The 20,609-nt window shown below is 44.5% G+C and overlaps 1 protein-coding gene across 22 annotated transcripts in view; it reads right to left on the minus strand.

The window, feature by feature from the left end:
• The window catches only part of MAJIN (membrane anchored junction protein), a 57,697-nt gene that overhangs the window by 18,395 nt on the left and 18,693 nt on the right, over positions 1-20,609 (minus strand). For 3 of the 22 annotated variants that reach the window (XM_081206523.1, XM_081206527.1, XM_081206512.1), the window contains exons 1-2: positions 3,571-3,867; positions 1,092-1,155 (exon numbers count right to left, since the gene is read on the minus strand). In XM_081206523.1, coding sequence (XP_081062649.1) covers positions 1,092-1,155; positions 3,571-3,837 — 331 coding nt within the window. In that variant the 5' untranslated portion in view covers positions 3,838-3,867. The other 19 variants (XM_081206522.1, XM_081206514.1, XM_081206517.1 and 16 more) reach the window with 17 other exon arrangements.

A 20,609-nucleotide genomic window follows, 5' to 3' on the forward strand; every position in this document is an offset into this window, starting at 1 on the left:
AAAGGATCTAGGAGTCTTGGTTGACCACAAACTTGACATGAGCCAACAGTGTGATGCGGCAGCTAAAAAAGCCAATGCAATTCTGGGCTGCATCAATAGGAGTATAGCATCTAGATCAAGGGAAGTAATAGTGCCACTGTATTCTGCTCTGGTCAGACCTCACCTGGAGTACTGTGTCCAGTTCTGGGCACCACAGTTCAAGAAGGAGACTGACAAACTGGAACGTGTCCAGAGGAGGGCAACCAAAATGGTCAAAGGCCTGGAAACAATGCCTTATGAGGAACGGCTAAGGGAGCTGGGCATGTTTAGCCTGGAGAAGAGGAGGTTAAGGGGTGATATGATAGCCATGTTCAAATATATAAAAGGATGTCACATAGAGGAGGGAGAAAGGTTGTTTTCTGCTGCTCCAGAGAAGTGGACACGGAGCAATGGATCCAAACTACAAGAAAGAAGATTCCACCTAAACATTAGGAAGAACTTCCTGACAGTAAGAGCTGTTCGACAGTGGAATTTGCTGCCAAGGAGTGTGATGGAGTCTCCTTCTTTGGAGGTCTTTAAGCTTGACCAGTGGCGTAGCGTGGGGGGTGCAGGGGGGGCCGGCCGCACCGGGCGCAACATCTGGGGGTTAGGGTTAGGGGGTGCAAATCCACGGGTTAGGGGGCGCAAATCCACGGGTTAGGGGGCGCAAATTACTTGCCTTGCCCCGGGTGCTGACAACCCACGCTACGCCACTGAGCTTGACAACCATATGTCAGGAGTGCTCTGATGGTGTTTCCTGCTTGGCAGGGGGTTGGACTCGATGGCCCTTGTGGTCTCTTCCAACTCTATGATTCTATGATTCTTATTTGGCTTATAGGTATTGCAAGCTTTTGTGGTATCTCAGGAACTGCAAAACCAGTGCATCCAGAGCCAGCCCCACAATTAGACATAGTGAAGCAGCTGCCTCAAGCAGCAAATGCTGGGGAAAGGTGCAGTATTTGAGGGAAGAGTTGTGTGCCCTGCACCCCCTAAGCTAGCCTGCTGTCTTCAGGAGTAGAGGATGCTGTTTGACTACCAATATTGAAGTAACATTCAATTGCCAGTATGGTTACCTTTTGTACATGGGGACAGCACCATCATGACGTCCGCTGCAGGCAGCAAAATGTACTGGATGGCCTGTACAGATCAAAAAAACCAGTGCATCCTATTTACAAGCAATTATACCTTTATTGCATCACCTCTGACTAAAAATCTTATAGCACAATCCTATGCATGTTTAATCCAGAGGTTTCACAGGATCTTACACCGCAGTAAGTACAGGATTGGAGCCTAAAATTTTGTAGGCGCTCAAGTGTTTTGAAAAAAAGGGTGTGTGCCTTTCATCCAACCTGTTTTTGTGATTTTTTTTTTCATAATCACTAAGTACCCCATCCTAACAACATTATCAGAAATATGACTAGATTTATTATTATTATTATTATTATTATTATTATTATTATTATTAAAGGGAGATCTAGTCATATAGAAAATAATGCCATTTCAATGCTACTTTTGAAACCAGTAAGATATATCCCATTTGGAAAGAGAAAATAATGCCATTTTTATGGTGCTTTTGAAACCAATAAGATATACCCATTTGGAAAGAGAAATAATGTGGAGCGGGCATCCGTTTTCTAACAACAAAATACAAAGAGAGTCACAAGCAAGGCATATTTATGTACAGTCCTTACAATCTATTCCAGTTAATCGGGAAGCACTTAATCAGGAAATCCACTTAACTGGGACATCTCCCAGGAAACCAATCTAGCCTAATGATGGTGAATGAAAAAGATGATGGGCCATCTCGCTGGGCATTTAGAATATACATTTTGTTGTAGCTCTTGTCTTGCTTCCCTCCCCTCCCCTCCGCACCCAGCTCTACTTACTCCTACTAAATAAAAAAGAACAAGAGGGGCATTGATTAACCAGAATACTAAAAGATCAACTTTTGTTAAATCTGAGAGAGCGTCATGCAACAATTCTATTTTCTTATAGAATTCATACTGCCAACTCTCATTAGCCATCCGTGGCAAACAAACAAACAAACACATCAGTACATTTGTATCCTGCAGCCCCTCACACACTCATCCAAAATCTTCTCCAGAGAAACTACCACTGGTGGTACTTTTGTTGGTGGTAGCAGCCATTAAGCCCCCAAATGGGGCCTTCTGGAAGGCAGGAGGGAGAAACCTCAGTTCATTAGAGAGGCTTTAGGATTGACCCTTTCTCTATGCCAACCTATAGCTGGGGTGGGTGGGTGGGTAGGTGTATACACACACACACACACACATCCCTTTTACAGTGGTACCTCGGGTTAAGTACTGTACTCAATTCGTTCTGGAGGTCTGTTCTTAACCTGAAACTGTTCTTAACTAGAAGCACCACTTTAGCTAAAGGGGCCTCCCATTGCCGCCGCACGATTTTTGTTCTCATCCTGAGGTAAAGTTCTTAACCTGGGGTACTATTTCTGGGTTAGCGGAGTCTGTAACCTGAAGCGTATGTAACCCCAGGTACCACTGTATTTGGAAGTGGAGTGGGAAAGCACAGTGCTTTTTTACTGGGGGTACACAGGGCTACGCATACCCCTAAACATTTTGTCAATTTTGTGCCTTAGTCCATTTACTGTATTTATTTTTCCTGATTTGAACTATAAAATGGTGATTTTCTTGAGTCAAAATGAGAGTACCCCTAAACATTTTTTAAAGTAAAAAAGCACTCAGTTCCAGCACCTCTCAGATGGGCACCATTGCCATGAGCTCCAGAACACCCCTTTTTCTAGAAAAATAGTACTGTACAGTGGTACCTCGGGTTAAGTACTTAATTCGTTCCGGAGGTCCGTCCTTAACCTGAAACTGTTCTTAACCTGAAGCACCACTTTAGCTAATGGGGCCTCCCATTGCCGCCACATGATTTTTGTTCTCATCCTGAGGTAAAGTTATTAACCTGAGGTACTATTTCTGGGTTAGTGGAGTCTGTAACCTGAAGCGTATGTAACCCGAGGTACCACTGTATTTGGAAGTGGAGTGGGAAAACACAGTGCTTTTTTACTGGGGATACAGAGGTACACATACCCCTAAACATTTTGTGAATCTTTGTACTTTTGTCCATTTACTGTATTTATTTTTCCTGATCTGAACTATAAAATGGTGATTTTCTTGAGTCAAAATGAGAGTACCCTTAAACATTAAGTAAAAAAGCACTCAGTTCCAGCACCTCTCAAGTGGGCACCATTGCCATGAGTTCCAACACCTCTTTTTCTAGAAAAATGGCACTGTATATATAAATACAAGTGGCAAAAAAGAGGCTAAGAGCATCCCCTCACACCTTTTAATCTGGCTACCCTGTAGCATCAGATTTAGGGCATTGCAAGGCAGTTCCAATATTCAGGGTGCCAAGCTGAAGGGGTGCAAAACAACAACAACAACATTATTTATATGCGCACCTACTGAGAAGATTCATAAAAAAGCAACTGTACCAAAAGGAATTATTGTGGAAATAATAAAGGTTTTTTTAGGGGGGGGGATTTTGTCCTGCCTCAGGGCACCATATTACCAAAGTTTGGCCCTGCTCCCTGCCTGTCCAACTTATGACTGCACTCTTAACAAAACACCAAACACCTTGGTTAGTTGTTGTTGTTGTTTGTTTTTTTAACAACAAGCTACTCAAATGGCAATAAGTTTGTGAGGGGAAATGGTGCTTATGGGTTTTCTTCATCAGCTTTCCTTCCACATGTATAAAGATCTCCTCGTTCTGGAACAGTATTTCCCTCAAGCCCAGACTTATAACGAAGTTATTGGAACTAACTTTATGCCCAATCATCAATGCGATTGGAGAGTGAATTTCCCTTGGAATATACAGTGGTGCCTCGCAAGACGAAAAGAATCCGTTCTGCAAGCCCATTGACGGATTAGCGGATTAGCGCTATTAGCGGCTTTTAGCGGCTTATCTGCTGATCAGATCAGATGATAAACGGCTTAGCGGCTTAGAAAAAGGGGGGGAGGGAAAAAAACCCACAGGAACTCGCAAGACATTTTCGTCTTGCGAAGCAAGCCCATAGGAAATTCGTTTTGTGAAGCACCTCCAAAACGGAAAACTCTTTCGTCTAGCGAGTTTTCCGTCTTGCGAGGCATTCGTCTTGCGCGGCACCACTGTGTGTGTGTGTGTGTGTGTGTGTGTGTGTGTATATATATAATTTAAACAAAACATATTATCTTAAAACATATCATCCTTGATTCCCCCCCATTCCCCCCCATAAAATGACCCGCCCTCCCCTCCCCCCTGACTTCCCTCAGCTCCAGTCTCTGGTTTCTCTACAAATGCTATTCTTTGCATCTTACAAAACTGTATAAATCCTTAATGACCGGTTATTGTCAATAAAAAAGTTTGTGAGTTTTTATTCAAAACCTGCCAAAGAGTCCAATTCAGTTTGTTGTTTCTTTCAATACTTTGTAAAAGGTTCCCATTCATCTTTAAAGTCACAGTTATCCTTGTCCCGTAGTTTATGTGTCAATTTTGCCAATTCCCTTGGAATATATTTTGGAGTCGCAAAGGAACACGAAGCCAGTTTTCATATATTTTCATCGTCAACCTTTTCTACACACACACCAGTTGTCCTTTTTAGAACGACTTTTTCCTCGGTACTTGTTTTAAGGCTGACCCCTCTTTGGAGACCTTTCTGGTCTCTGAACAGCCTGAGGCAAGTGAGCCTAAGCATGTGGGAGGGAAGGGCATAAAAGTACAGGATAAGGCTTTGCGACTGAAGAGTAATCTCTCAGAACATATCTTCAAGCTCCAAATTTAATATAAAAGAACAAGAAAGCACAGCGGTCTCCTAATTTGTGGGGGGTGGAGGTGGGGAAAACACCCACTAAGTTGCTCCTACATGTCTGGAAAATGAAACCATATGAAGAAATTAAAGAATATGTAAATGATTGGCTACACTACCGCCAGGTCAATGAAATGTTTAAACAGGACTCTAAAGAAAAAGGATTTGATGAAAGCGGATCAAAGTTTGAATTAGAGATATTAAGTAATGATTCTAAAATTTTGTCTAAAATGTATAAACTGCTGCTTGAATGGCATTTGAAGGACGAGGAGGTTAAGTCGGTTATGATTCACTGGGCCAAAGATTTTGGGTATAATATACAGCTGAGTGATTGGGTGAAATTATGGAAAGAAGGTTTAAAATTTACTGCATGCAATGCCCTAAAAGAAAATGTGATGAAAATGATGTACAGATGGTATATAACACCTGTCAAGTTAGCGAAAATGTATAAAGTCAGTAACAAATGTTGGAAATGTAAAGAAAAAGAGGGAACATTTTATCACATGTGGTGGGAATGTAAAAAGGTGAAATGCTTCTGGGAGATGATATATAATGAGATGGAAAAAACGTTGAAATATACACTCATAAAGAAACCAGAAGCATTTTTACTGGGCATTGTGGGAAGTGATATAAATAGAAAGGAATGTAAGCTCTTTTTATATGCAATAACAGCAGCAAGAATATTAATGGCCCAAAAATGGAAGCAAGAAGAATTACCGACGATTGAAGAATGGAGAATGAAGTTAATGGACTATGCAGAACTAGATAAACTAACAGGAAGGATTCGAAACCAGCGGGACCAGAAATTCACGGAAGACTGGAGTAAATTTACGGACTATTTGAAAAGTATTTGTGAAGCTCAGACGACGTTTGTAGGTTTGCAAGAAGTTTTGTGAGGCGTATTATTGGAAGTATTGCAAAATTGGAGAAGGGGAAGGATGATTTGTTAAGAGATGTAAAGCCAATATAAAGTTAAGAAATGCATAAGAAGTGGTTAAAATGGTGGATCATCAGAGGTGCTGATGGAAGTCTAAAAAGATTGCATAAGTGATAAGTTTTGTGCTACATTTTATAATTTATATGTTAAAATCAATAAAAAAAATTTAAAAAGTTGCTGCTACATGTCTCCTCCTGGGAGGCTGTCTTTTTCCACAATTAGCTTCCTTCTTCCATTAACATTTCTTTCCAGTCTATCAACACTGAGGGGAAAATAAGCAGAGGAGAACTGAATACACGTGTCAATAAAAGGAGTACAGATGGAGGATTCGCAAGAGCAATGTGTCCGCTGTGTTGTGTGTGTGTGAGAGAGAGAGAACAGGACAATGAGGAGGGCCTGTGTTGCAACTCCCTCCTCAGATCCTCTTCCTCCTCTTTTCCTTTTGCCCCTGCCGCCATTTTGTCCTCACAAAATTAGGCCTTCCATTGTTTTTATGCCTTTCGTTGTACAGCTCCCCCTGCTGGAGCTCAGAGCAGATGCCAGAATAGTTTCTGGTGACTTCTAAACATTGCAGGCAAAACAATGGCAGGCAAAAACTGACATTTTCACCTCAAGTTGCAAAGATTTGGCCCCTGCTGGCAAGAGTAAGGGTTCCCTCAGCAAAGGCCTTAAACCATGGGTAGGCAAACTAAGGCCCGGGGGCCGGATCCAGCCCAATCGCCTTCTAAATCCAGCCTGTGGACAGTCCAGGAATTAGCGTGTTTTTACATGAGTAGAATGTGTCCTTTTATTTAAAATGCATCTCTGGGTTATTTGTGGGGCATAGGAATTCATTCTTTTTTTCCTCTTCAAAATATAGTCTGGCCCCCCACAAGGTCTGAGGGACAGTGGACTGGCCCCCTGCTGAAAAAGTTTGCTGACCCCTGCCTTAAACCTTCCCATTTTCTTCTTAAAAACCTTAACCTTTGTGCAAGGGACCCACACATGCTGCCCTTTGAAATAATTTCTGCCCATTCTGTACCTAAACAGCTAGTTCTATCTGGAGCATATGCCTGCTTTCTCAAAAAGACAGTTGAGGCACCAACCAGGGCAACCCACATTAGATTTCAAACTGACCTCCAATCTCAGTCTCCAATTTAATATGGGGAGAGTTACCAGTATACCACTACAAAATTGTGACTGTGACCCCTGCCCCCCCCAAAAAAAGCCTGTCAAAGCCCATAGGCCCCCTAATGTGGTCTGTCAGCTGCTTGACTGCCCTATCCTCATTTTTCCAGTTCCAGGCAGGCAGTACAAACTGGAAAATCACTTGGCTCTCCCTGAACTCAAAGCAGGCCACGGTACTTAGCTGGTCTGCATTTGGCTTGGTGTAGCCCTGATGCAAAGGGGAGAAGGCTTTTCTTGTGCAGAAAAGGAAATTTCAAGAGCTGCAGCTGTTCCACACCTGTAAATGTCAGGCTGTGCCTGCCACTGACCCCTTTTCAAAACCGTGAACCTGGGTATTTGCCAGCTTTTCAGGATTATATGTTTGTGCAAATGGATCAATGCATGGGGGAGGAGAACAAAAATAAGTATTTGTGACTTATAAAGTGTGTGTGCAGATACATGTAAGTTTAGCAGTGGCAGAAGTGCAATCAGGCAGGACACTGCAGGACACTTCAAAGCCTATTAATGCTCATTTGAGGAGCTTTTTCCTTCCTTCCTCAGCTGGAATATATAGTTGGTCAGTGTTGATCTATGTGCAGGGCCTGAGCCAATTGCCTCTTTTCCTTCCTGCTAAAAAGGCTCTGCACTGATGACTTTTGGGAGCACACTTGCAATCTTCTCCCCAAATCTAGTTCAGGCAAAACCTGTTAATCCAGTTTGCACCAGCAATCCTCTAATTGCCCAGCCCTTGTGTCAATCACAAAGCCTCCTACCCTGAAGTGTTTTTTTCCAAGAGCTTGAAAAAAAGTTTGAATTGTTTTATATAGCATCCAACAGATTTGACCAGATTAACATGGTAATAATTTATGGGGAGGGGGACGGGATTATAGCGGATATCTTGTCCGGGACACAAGGGGAAAGGGCAATGAGGGAGACACAATCCGCTTTTAATTTAGATACAGTTGTGTTGTTTTAGTTTACAAGGCAAGGGAGAGGTGAGAAAGGAAGAAATGAAACTATGGACATTGGTTAGACTTGTTTCTCATGTATCAGCTGGAAATCTCCCAACACACTTTGTGAAAGGGTGTGGGTAGGTGTGTTGTTCAAAGCAAGAAGTAAAAAAATCCTGCTTTGGTATGCTTCTTTAGGCCGTGAGATTTGTTTTCGTATGTTCCGCACTGCAGCTTAAATACTGGAGATGTACTGTACCAAGAACTGGGACCAAACTAGAGAGGATGATGGAACATACATTTAATACATTTCAATGCACAGATGCACATTTAATTAAATATATAAAGAGGAGGAACTATCTGATATTAGAAGAAAAAAGTGCATGCGGACAAAGGTTGAAGAACAAATCACATTATCTGTGGTACTCTTTCCCTGTTCGCTTTTTGTAGTGTGTGGGGCCTTTGCCCTCTTTAAGAGATATAACTGATATGTAATACAAACTCCCCTCTCCTCCTTGGGGGTGGTTCCCTCCTTAGTCAACTGGGAACTAGTTGGAATCATAATTATTTGAGGGAAAGAAATGTGTTCCAAATGTGCTTTAAAGGTATCATGTGTGGATGCTACAGTTTACTTTGGCTGTAGTGCTCTCCCACTGATGGTTTTTGAATCCACGTTGAAAAGCTATGCTAATAGTTTCTTGACAAGTGCTGCTGTCTGAGGCATTTCCATCAAACCAGCTTCAATCTGAAAGGAAATATTAAGCCAAATTCATTCTGCAGTTAGACTTAGGTGTGTACCTTTGAGGCAGCCGTTGGACATGCACAGATAATGGTGTATGCACAGATGACAACTGAACAAATAGCATGAGACATGTACAGTGGTACCTCGGGTTACATACGCTTCAGGTTAAATACGCTTCAGCTTACACACTCCGCTAACCCAGAAATAGTGCTTCAGGTTAAGAACTTTGCTTCAGAATGAGAACAGAAATCGTGCTCTGGTGGTGCGGCGGCAGCAGGAGGCCCCATTAGCTAAAGTGGTGCTTCAGGTTAAGAACAGTTTCAGGTTAAGAACAGACCTCCGGAACGAATTAAGTACTTAAACCCGAGGTACCACTGTAATGTGCATTTGGTGAAGTCATCCTCGCCCCCTCTGATCTGTACAACAGCATGCATATGTGATTTGAAATGCAGCAGAGGGAGGCAACCTCACTACATTTTATGCTGTGAATGCATTAGTCTTGCCCGTGTGGCTGTTATGCTGGTCTGCTGTCCAGCAATAAATAATATTGAAGCTTTCCTGAGTCCTGCTGCTTCCTGACATTAGGGCACACCCATTACACGGTTTCCTCACACAGTCAGTACCTTTCCCGAAACATGAGATCCTACACCATTTTCCTCATCAGGACTTTGAAATCAGTAGTGAGACCAGTTATCAGAAATGTACCGGCAGGAAGAGATCAACATCCCCGGCTGTGCACTCTTTTTACTCAATAAGGCCCTTGCATTATAAAGAGAGAGGTCTTCAGCAGCCATCACATCTAATTCATTCCCCCCTCCTTACATTATTAACCCTAATCCAAGGCAGTCTCCCATTCAGTTTCTCATGCAGTTTCTCCCATTTCTTTCTCATGCAGACACAAGACTTTTGGCAAGAAAAAGGCTGGCAACCTTATAGCTGATCAAAAAGTTGGCAACCTTACACCAGGACAGACCTAGACAGGTTTAGCTTCAGTAAGCCTTAACACCGGTAAATGCTGTTCTGTCCTTTGTTGTAACCAGTGTTATTTTTCTGGAAAAAGAGGTGCTGGAACTCACCACAAATGCCGCCCTTGTTCTTCTTTAATGGCAATGGCACCCACCAGATACCGTATTTTTCGCCCTATAGGACGCACTTTTTCCACTCCAAAAATGAAGGGGAAATCTGGGTGCGTCCTATGGGGCGAATGCAGGCTTTTGCTGAAGCTTGGAGAGCGAGAGGGGTCGGTGCGCACCGACCCCTCTCGCTCTCCAGGCTTCAGGAACACATCCGCAGCCTAGGCAGCCCTACGGGAGGTCCGGCAGGGATGTCTAGGCTGCGGATAGCAGCCTGCCGCCCGGCGGGCGGGGCGCCCTGAAGCAGAGCGCCCCCCTCGCCAGGCAGACATCCGCAGCGTGGGGAGCCTTGCCGGACTTCCCGGCAAGGCTCCCCACGCTGCGGATAGCAGCCTGCCGCCTGGCGGGCGGGGCACCCTGAAGCAGAGCGCCCCCCTCGCCAGGCAGACATCCGCAGCGTGGGGAGCCTTGCCGGACTTCCCGGCAAGGCTCCCCACGCTGCGGATAGCAGCCTGCCGCCCGGCGGGCGGGGCGCCCTGAAGCAGAGCGCCCCCCTTGCCAGGCAGACATCCGCAGCGTGGGGAGCCTTGCCGGACTTCCCGGCAAGGCTCCCCACGCTGCGGATAGCAGCCTGCCGCCCGGCGGGCGGGGCGCCCTGAAGCAGAGCGCCCCCCTCGCCAGGCAGACATCCGCAGCGTGGGGAGCCTTGCCGGACTTCCCGGCAAGGCTCCCCACGCTGCGGATAGCAGCCTGCCGCCCGGCGGGCGGGGCGCCCTGAAGCAGAGCGCCCCCCTCGCCAGGCAGACATCCGCAGCGTGGGGAGCCTTGCCGGACTTCCCGGCAAGGCTCCCCACGCTGCGGATAGCAGCCTGCCGCCCGGCGGGCGGGGCGCCCTGAAGCAGAGCGCCCCCCTCGCCAGGCAGACATCCGCAGCGTGGGGAGCCTTGCCGGACTTCCCGGCAAGGCTCCCCACGCTGCGGATAGCAGCCTGCCGCCCGGCGGGCGGGGCGCCCTGAAGCAGAGCGCCCCCCTCGCCAGGCAGACATCCGCAGCGTGGGGAGCCTTGCCGGACTTCCCGGCAAGGCTCCCCACGCTGCGGATAGCAGCCTGCCGCCCGGCGGGCGGGGCACCCTGAAGCAGAGCGCCCCCCTCGCCAGGCAGACATCTGCAGCGTGGGGAGCCTTGCCGGACTTCCCGGCAAGGCTCCCCACGCTGCGGATAGCAGCCTGCCGCCCGGTGGGCGGGGTGCCCTGAAGCAGAGCGCCCCCCTCGCCAGGCAGACATCCGCAGCGTGGGGAGCCTTGCCGGACTTCCCGGCAAGGCTCCCCACGCTGCGGATAGCAGCCTGCCGGCCCCGCAGGGGGGGCGCCCTGATGCAGAGCGCCCCTCGCGCGGGGCAGACGTCGGCCAGCCCCATAAGCTCGGGGGACAGCAGGGAGGCGCAGTGCCGCCATCCCGCTGTTACTCGACCTGGTTCTGTTTCCCCGACCTGCTTTTGGGGGGGAAATAAAGGGAAATTATTTTTCCTTTATTTCCCCCCCAAAAAACTAGGTGCGTCCTATGGGACGGAGCGTCCTATGGGGCGAAAAATACGATAAGTTCTGGTGAGTTGCAGCTGAAAAATAGCCCTGTTGTAACTCTTAAAAAAAAAAGAGACCACAACAGTAAATCTACTTGTGTTGTTGCTTGTTTATTTGCATTATAATACTACACTTCCATGATATATCAACACTGAATATTTTTATGTCATTTTACTTTAGAATGCAGTGTTATACATTGTTCCTGTTGTTATTTTTTTGTTTGTGTTAGCACAAATTTACTGGCCAGAGTGCTGTGGACTTTAATTGGTACTTTAATAGCTACCTAGATCTAAACAAGTTTTTACTCCTTCAGATTCCTATCTAAATATTTCATAAAGTGGGCAGACAGCCAGCAATGGGGCATGTAAAACACTTTGTCCTGTCTGGCATTAAACTTACTTAGAACGTGCCTTTTAATTTATGCTTCGTCTTTCCCCTGGCATGTTTGATGTTTCTTATTCAGTCATTATTGCTAATCTTCCGTGTTTTACAAATTCAAATTAAGAATGATTGAAAATCCTGTACTTTGGCTTGGTTTTACGCATGCATGTTGATCACACAACAGGATGCAAAATGCTCAGAGCATAACTACTCATCTTCATTCCCAGCAGACTAAGTTTTTGAATGCCAACTTTTTTCCTGCCCAAAGTTCTGTCTGAAAACATTCAGCAGGTTTAACTGTTCCTGGCATACAGATGCAGTGATAAGAAGAACCTTGTCTGCTGAAGTTCTAAAGCAACCCATATTCCTAACATTAATCTGTTTTTTGAAGAACAGTGTTTTCAAAACATTTGAAACTTGGGGCAAATATTTTCTCACACAACTGAGAGGGCATTTCTTATTTTTTATTTCTTCTTTTGTGCCTTCCACTCTCCCCCTCTGCAAAGTCAGCTAGGTTTCAGGGATGTCCTTGTGTTTTCTGGGCAATGATGATGTAGAATAATGTACAACTATTCTACAAATAATTATAGCTCAGGCTGCTGGAGGATCATGGGTCATCTTTATTCTGTCTGCCATGATGTTTTCATTACACACAGAGTGCCAGATAGGGTCAGAGGCAATCAGGTGGTTTATATGGTTCAAAAACATTGCTATAAATATAATTCAAAACTACATCTTTTCAACACCTTGCTAAATTCTTCCCTAAAATATTTAGCAATTCCTCAGTTTCACATTTTGTTGCTTTTGGCACCAACACTAGACAGCCACAGCTGGAACTATTTATGCTTGTAAAAGCTTTATCTAACAGCTGTATGCTACCTTAAGAAAGTTTTGCCTCAAATCCACATTAAATATGTTTCTCATGAAACTGACTGTGCACAGCCCCCTTTTTGTTCTGCTACAGCAGTTTCTGTTGAGCCATTTTGTGTCACACGATTGTTATTAACACAGATATGTCTCAGGACAAGTTAAATGTCCATGATTCTTTAAGTCAAGTCTTGGCAAGTATGCTCAGCTTCAAGAAAAGCATTTCTGCCTTTTTCTGGTATTCGAACAACCTGTCCTCGGGACTATCTTGAGGGATTTGAAAAGCAGATTTGTACAACTTTGTTTCTCATGGTGGATGGGAAAGCTGATTCACCGACTTTTAGAAATGAGCAATGTGGCTCGGAGAGGGAGAGATGGGGATGATAGAGGAGGAATGTTAAACATAAAAATTAGGTGGGAAGCCACAGGCACGGGAAGGTCAACAAGCAGCTTAACAGCAAAGGAGTCACCTTGTGGTATTATATAAACTTTACAAGCAGTTATTTGACAAGTACGGGAACAATTAGACAAAGCCTGATGGTTATCTTTGTGCAACTATACACAACCTCTGCCATAAAACATTACTGAAAGAACAAATCCAGAGATAGCACATTGCCCTCACCTTCCCTCACCACCAGTTCTTCCCTCAGAGCAGCAGTTATTTAATCTTACATTAAAATAGGACTGCCTTGCAAAAATCAGGAGTATTTGCTGTGGTAGGAAATCCTCATTACTGCCACCATTTTCAGCATCTTTGGTAAAACGTTTAGCCTCATAATGGAACCTGAAGGACTTACCATAGAATAACTTCAAAATCCAGCAACATTTGCCTTGAGATATGTTGTTGTGAGAAGGGAATAGAAAATAATATATTGACACTGTTTTCCAAGCACATACCCTTATATGCATGTACACTAGAGACAAAATGCATCAATTCCTGCAGGTATTTTTTTTTTATTAAAGACCTGGGGAATAAGGATGAACTTAAGGAACTGCACTCTAACTTCTGTGGAGATAGTGCAGGTTAGGATTGGGCAATATATTGTCCAAAACTAGTTTGAAGTCCATACTGTGATATCGTTTTCATAATTTTAGACCTAGCAATATATCTTGAATTGTGTGTGTGTGTGTGTGTGTGTGTGTGTGCTATGCAAAAATCACAATGTGGGAAAAACCTTGAAGCTAGCCAATGCCTCTCCAGTAGCACCATCCTTATTTCAGACATTGTGATATAATAATAATAATAATAATAATAATAATAATAATAATAATAATAATAATAATAATAATTTTATTTATACCCCACCCATCTGGCAAATGGAAGGAAACTCCATTTACCTACCTCCCGGAGCAGTACCTATTTATCTGCTTGTACTTTGACATGTTTTCAAACTGCTAGGTTGGCATGAGCTGGGACTGAGCAACGGGAGCTCACCCCGTTGCGGGGATTCAAACCACCAACCTTCTGATCAGCAAGACCTAGGCTCAGTGGTTTACACCACAGCGCCACCTGCGTCCCTTAGCTGGTAATATACTGTACTGCAATGTTGAAAACCAGATATCACTCAGCCCTAGTGCAGGTCTTGGGCAAGGACTCTGAATGTGGGCATTGTAGTCAAATACCTTAACTATTGTTGTAAGCCACTTTGAGTACAGTATTTTAATAGAAAAGTGGAGTATACATGCTACATCTAATCTCATTTAACTTTCTGTCCGAGAGCAGAGGTTGATAATGTTGGTATCATGGCTGCTGGCTGAAGTTCTTTTTGTTTGGCTGAATATTTGCTTATAGGATATTTCACCAGTGGGAACCAAGAGCAGGAGATGGTCTCCTGATATCTAAGGAATTAGTCTCCAGCTTTTGGGATGAGATATCTCTCAGAACTTATAGAAAGTGATAACCCTCCAGCTGAGGAATGGGGACAGAGAAACAGCAAATACATGCATGCATACATACCAGCTGGAGTTTGAATTGTCAGAAACAAGGAAGGAGCCAAGAGTTTCTAGCTGGGAATAACTTAGAACACTGAGTGCAGCTGCAAAGGGATGTAAGTTCCTTGCTGGTGATCTACTACTTGCTGTAGGAATGCTTGTTTGCTTCCACTATGCTGTGCCACTGTAATTGTAAACAAAACAAATATTACAAAGACACCATCAGTCTCCAGTGTCAGGTCAGGTGACCTGCATTAAAAAACAACAACAACATCCACATTTGATATACTATAACCAGCCCTCGACACATTTCTGCAAGGTGGCCTGTGAGGGCCTGGTCCCTTACAGATGGCCCAGGACCCCTATCTGCATGTCTAGCTTCCATTAAAAAAAAGAGTACATATGTAGTCATGTTACACAGAGTTGCAAGAGGAAATATGCAAGCAGCAGCCTCCCAGTTGCCCTTCCAGAGAGGGATAGCTGCAATAGGGCTCTGGAGCTGGTTTTTGTTCTGAATCACTTTATTGACTGAACTCATTATCATATGCCTGTTTCATAACCTTCTCTTCCTTGACCCTTTCCTCCTTGTTTGCTTCCCCTACTCCAATGTCAGCAATGGCAAGTGAAAACTAAGGGCAAGAAATCTCAGTAATTTTGCGGCTGTACAGTGGTACCTCAGGTTACATACGCTTCAGGTTACAGACTCCACTAACCCAGAAATAGTGCTTCAGGTTAAGAACTTTGCTTCATGATGAGAACAGAAATCGTGCTCCAGCAGCGCAGCGGCAGCAGGAGGCCCCATTAGCTAAAGTGGTGCTTCAGGTTAAGAACAGTTTCAGGTTAAGAACGGACCTCCGGAACGAATTAAGTACTTAACCCGAGGTACCACTGTATTCTCTATTTAATTTGGGGAAATTGCCTCAAGAATGGATTAGGAACATAGCTGTCAACCTTCCCTTTCTTTGCTTCCCTTATTCCAGTGCCATTTCCCGCTGCTTCCCGCTGCTATCCCGCATTGTTAGATATCCTGTAGACTGTCCCCGGGACAGGTGAGGCTGCTGATCCCTTATTTTTGAGGCTGCTGATCCCTTATTTTCAAATCTGAAAGTTGACAGCTATGGTTAGGAACAGTGGTGAAGATGCATGCTGCGCTACCGGGGGCGGAGAGCAGGCGGAGGCATGGCTGGTGCCCCCTGGGGGCGTGACGCTGCCCACAGGGGTGTGCCGCGTGTTCTGGGGGCGTGGCGCCCAATGTCAGGGGGGGCACAGCATGCGGCGCTCCCTCTGCACCCCCGTTCCTCCTCCAGTGGTTAGGAAGGTGGTGGTGGTGGGGTGGCAGCAAGAGGGTAGCCAGGAGGAGAAAAAGAAGCACCCTGCTTCTCTGCGTTGGACTGCTTGTAAATTATTCCTTACAAAACTTACTGCAACATGTCTATGGAGTGTGTCCCTGAGTTTTATTTTGCCCAGCCTGTCCCATATTTTGCCCAACCAAAGGTGGCAACCCTAGAGGTAGTTAATGAGAAGCAATAGGATTCTGCAATAAAACGTTGCCGTATATTCTCCATCCTAATAGGAGTGCTTGTGTTCAGGGTCTCAGCCAGACATGCCACCCCCACCTCTTCCTGCCTCTCCTTTTCAGTTTCTCTTTGCCAAATGACTCTCAACACTTTGTGGCTACTGAAACATGCCCAGTCCTTCCTGAGCCATTAGTTGAGGACAGGTGCCCTTTAGGGGTGGGGTATAAAAGGATCCCCCTGAACCTGATAGAGAGCCTCCTGAACCTGATAGAGATCCCCCTGAACCTGATTCCTGTTCTCAGGGCCCTGTTTTCGCTTCAGTCCTGTTTACATTCACCACTTGAGTTTGCTGTTAAAAGGAATGATATAAAAACATGATGAATCATGGGTCACACCGGGGGAAACTTAGTGAGTGCCATATTACATCAGAAGCAGAAAGTCACTGAGTCTATGCAAATTTCTTTTACAAATGAATAACCATAATTAAGCCCTTTTCCTCCAAGAGGGCATAATCCTCAAGCAGGTTTAAACCTCAGAATCTCTCATTGTAGAAAAAGTACAATACTGCATTGTGCTGTGCTAAAGGACTGAATGGGGCATAACACCCAACTTGTCTTACTCCCTTCTTTTCACTACAGTAAAAGAAAGTAAAGGGACAAGTGCAGAATGAGCCAAGGACAAGTTCTGTCTCAATGTGGAAATAGAAAATGGGTGATAAGCAGAGCTGGCCCACCTGTGAGGCAAGGTGAGGTGACCACCTCAGGCAGCAGGGTCCACAAGGGCAGGAGATCATGACGTTGATCTTGATCTTCCCTTGCCCCTTCTGCCCTGACAGGAAGGGAGCTATCATTTTGGGGTCTCCCTCAGGTGCCAAAAATGTATCAGGCTGGCCCTAGTGATAAGAGTTCCCCTAGGCATGCACAGAACATTTTTCTCATTACACTCTAAAAACACATACATATTTGCTTCACACCTGGTGTTATGGGAAGCATGTGATTTTCAGGTGGGTAGAATTGTGGTATCACTAAGTAATTAAAGCCCCAGTTAATATACATTTATCCCCCACAAATACAATTCTACCTCCCAGCATCTTTTGCCTCTCAAACATCTCTTGAGAGAAGTTACACACAAATAACTTCTCCCTGGATGATTGGTGGCATAACATGTTACAAACAATTAAAAAAACCTCAGTGCCTAGGACTTGCCGATCTCATGGTCGGCAGTTCGAATCCCTGCGGCGGGGTGCGCTCCCGTCGTTTGGTCCCAGCGCCTGCCAACCTAGCAGTTTGAAAGCACCCCCGGGTGCAAGTAGATAAATAGGGACTGCTTACCAGCGGGAAGGTAAACGCCGTTTCCGTGTGCTGCGCTGGCTCGCCAAATGCAGCTTGTCACGCTGGCCACGTGACCCGGAAGTGTCTGCGGACAGCGCTGGCTCCCGGCCTCTAGAGTGAGATGAGCGCACAGCCCTAGAGTCTGTCAAGACTGGCCCGTACGGGCAGGGGTACCTTTACCTTTTACATTAGCATCACAAATGCCAAAGGCACGTTTTTACATTTCAGATGTCTTCAATTTGTACTTTTTGTAGTCACATAGCAGACACACATGCTAACTTGTAAGGAATTTTTAGATTTTCTCTGTTAATTGAAAACCTGTACTCCTTTATCCAAAGGAATTCAGAACGACATATTTCCCACTTCTACATTATTGTAATTCCTCCACTGTTTAGAGACCTCTCAGTTATCTAACATGTAGGTGGGTGGAACATTTTTACTGCCTTTAATGAGGTTGTGGTTCTATGTGTTCAAAGTGCAAACACTGTTTTGTCAGATTATTGCTAGACTGGGCAAACACACTCTAACTTTGAATTAAATCAGTTAGCGCTTACCCTAGAACCTCCTTGATGAGCACTTGAACACCTGGCGTATAGAAGATAATTAAATTAATAAGTTAAGTAACTCTAAACATAATGGACATATATATATTGCTGTTTCACATTGAATTAGGAATTAGAAATAATTTGACTGAGGGTAATTGTAAACACACAAAATATGTTTAAGGTTTAGTGTTATCACAAGTGGGACCTGCAACAAAATATTGCTGTGGAGAGTGCTCATATTCAACCTCCTCTCCCTTGTCCCCTCCTTCCTTCCCTCTTGCTGGTGCTCCTCAGCAGCCGCCACCTGCTGGTCTAGCAAGGTGCAGGTCTGCCGCCACTTGGCCCCCTCCGCCACCCCGACTTGACCTCTCCTCCCTCCTCCTTCCTCAAGTCTCTTCCAACGCCAGCATGGGCAAGAGGCTGGAGCTGGGCCTCAAGTCACCCGTGGGAGCCAGCCGGCTACCCCAGGGCCCTGCCCACCTTCATGAGTTGTGGGGGAGAACAGGGCAGGGTGGTGAGGGAGGCCAAATGTGGGGAATCCCACTCCTCAAAGGTGCGTGGGGGGAGAGGGTTTGGAGTCATGAGAGTGTGTGTGCCCCCAATCCTCACCCACCCATCCATTATTTTGCCCAGCCTGTCCCATATTTTGCCCAACCAAAGGTGGCAACCCTAGATGCAGTTAATGAGAAGCAATAGGATTCTGCAATGAAATGTTGCCATATATTCTCTGTCCTAGTAAGAGTGCTTGTGTTCAGGGTCTCAGCCAGCCACGCCACCCCGACCTCTTCCTGCCTCTCCTTTTCAGTTTTTATTTGCCAAATGACTCACAAACATGCCCAGTCCTTTCTGAACCATTATTTGAGGACAGGTGGGGTATAAAAGGGGGGGGGGGGGTATAAAAGGATTTTTGGTACTTTGGAAACCTGAACCTGATAGAGAGGCTCCTGTTCTCAGGGCCCTGTTTTTGCTTTCTACATTCACCACTTGAGTTTGCTGTTAGAAGCAATGATATAAAAACATGATGAACCATGGGTCACACCGGGGGGAACTTAGTGAGTGCCATATTACATCAGAAGCAGAAAGTCACTTGCACTCCTACCTTGAATGTATGAACTGACTTTTAATAAGCTCATTTAATAGGTCTCTGCTACAGAAGTAGTAACAGATTAGCAAGCTTCTGAAGGAGAAGATTAAAGGCTTAGCCAATTAAAGACTATAATAAAATAAATTTTCTTATTAGTGTACAGCATATTGTTTTAGTCACACAGCTGTCAAAATTGTTCTCAGTTAATTGTGGTAGACTTGCTATTTAGAATCCGAACATTTAAAAAAAACTGTTACTTAGCATATTGTCAATAACATTACTGTAAATCAACTGTATTTCATGTATGAATTTGACACTACCCAAATTCCTTAGATTATCTACAATAGATTATAGATTATCCCCACTACCCGCCATTGACCAAGCAAATTAGCAGCCCCTGTGATAGCTTTTAAATATACATCTTGAGAATTCTGATCAAAGGTCTCCTATATAATTTGTATGTATGCTAATGCATGTAAAAGGCTTCAAACACACTAAATTTGCTATAGAAAGTCTAATTAATTTATTACATGGCCTCTGCTTTCAGCAAACTATAATTCTGTGGGTCAAGAGTAGACAACATGGTGCCCTCCAGATACTCCTCAACTACAGCTCCTGTCATCCTTGGCCTTGGGCCGTGCTGATGGGAAATGTAGCCCAAGAAACATCTGGAGGGCATCCTATGGATTCTCCCCAATTGTGGCGACTAAGGAGCTAATTTCACCAGTCTCTCTCATGTATATTTGTCATGCATAAAATACTAGCAGCACTTACAGGACATATTTCTGAAAGAGGAAAGAAACAACTGTGGAACTATGGTTTGCTAAAATAAAGCAAATGTAAATGATAGACAAGTTCACCAGTGAGCACTAAATGATCAATGTTAATGTAGTGCAGTTTCTGTTCCTTGAATATGAAGAAGACAATACTTTGGGAGGAAAATGTGCCTAGAATGGGAGTCTTAAATGTATGTTGCACAAACTGAAATATAAATTAACTCGGTGGACCCCCTAGCCACTTTCACTCTGCACTATTTATCTATCTTCCATGCCTTCTCTTTGACGCTTTCTCTTAAATCTTCCACATCTCTTACTTTTTCCCTCCCAGTCTCTATAAGATGGCCATGGTGCCATTTGTGTGACCTACTTAGGTCAGGTCACAGCTCATGATCTGAAGATTAATGTGTTAAGGTATTCCCTTGATTACACTAATCTTAAAAATAGTATAATAAATAATCCACATTAGCTGTCACATAGGTGTCATCACCACAATTCATTATTGCATTTCTGCAGCAAATGATAATGCTAATCTGGCACAGTTTGATTATGCCTGTCTACAATCTCTTCCCTAAAAGTTTTGCTATGACTTCTTATATTTGCAGGAAGGTGGACTTAAGAAGGGTTAAGTGAATAACCATAATTTTTGTTCCCTAAAAGAGGCGAGCAGATAATATTGTCATTATAACTCATTGAACTTTCAGGGCAGTCAATTATGGGTTTGGCAGCAAGTCCTAAGAGGAGTAGAACATTTGATTTAAAACTTAAATATAGCTGAATTGCATGGTAATGGTGACTGTAATGTAAGAGTGACAAAGCCAGCTCAACAATCCAACATGATCACCACAGTAACATTTAACTTCAATAAAAGGGAATTGCCATAAAACTAAAATACCAGTTAGAGG

Source organism: Podarcis bocagei (genome assembly GCF_964188305.1).
Source record: "Podarcis bocagei genome assembly, chromosome: 8".
Taxonomy (NCBI): domain Eukaryota; kingdom Metazoa; phylum Chordata; class Lepidosauria; order Squamata; family Lacertidae; genus Podarcis; species Podarcis bocagei.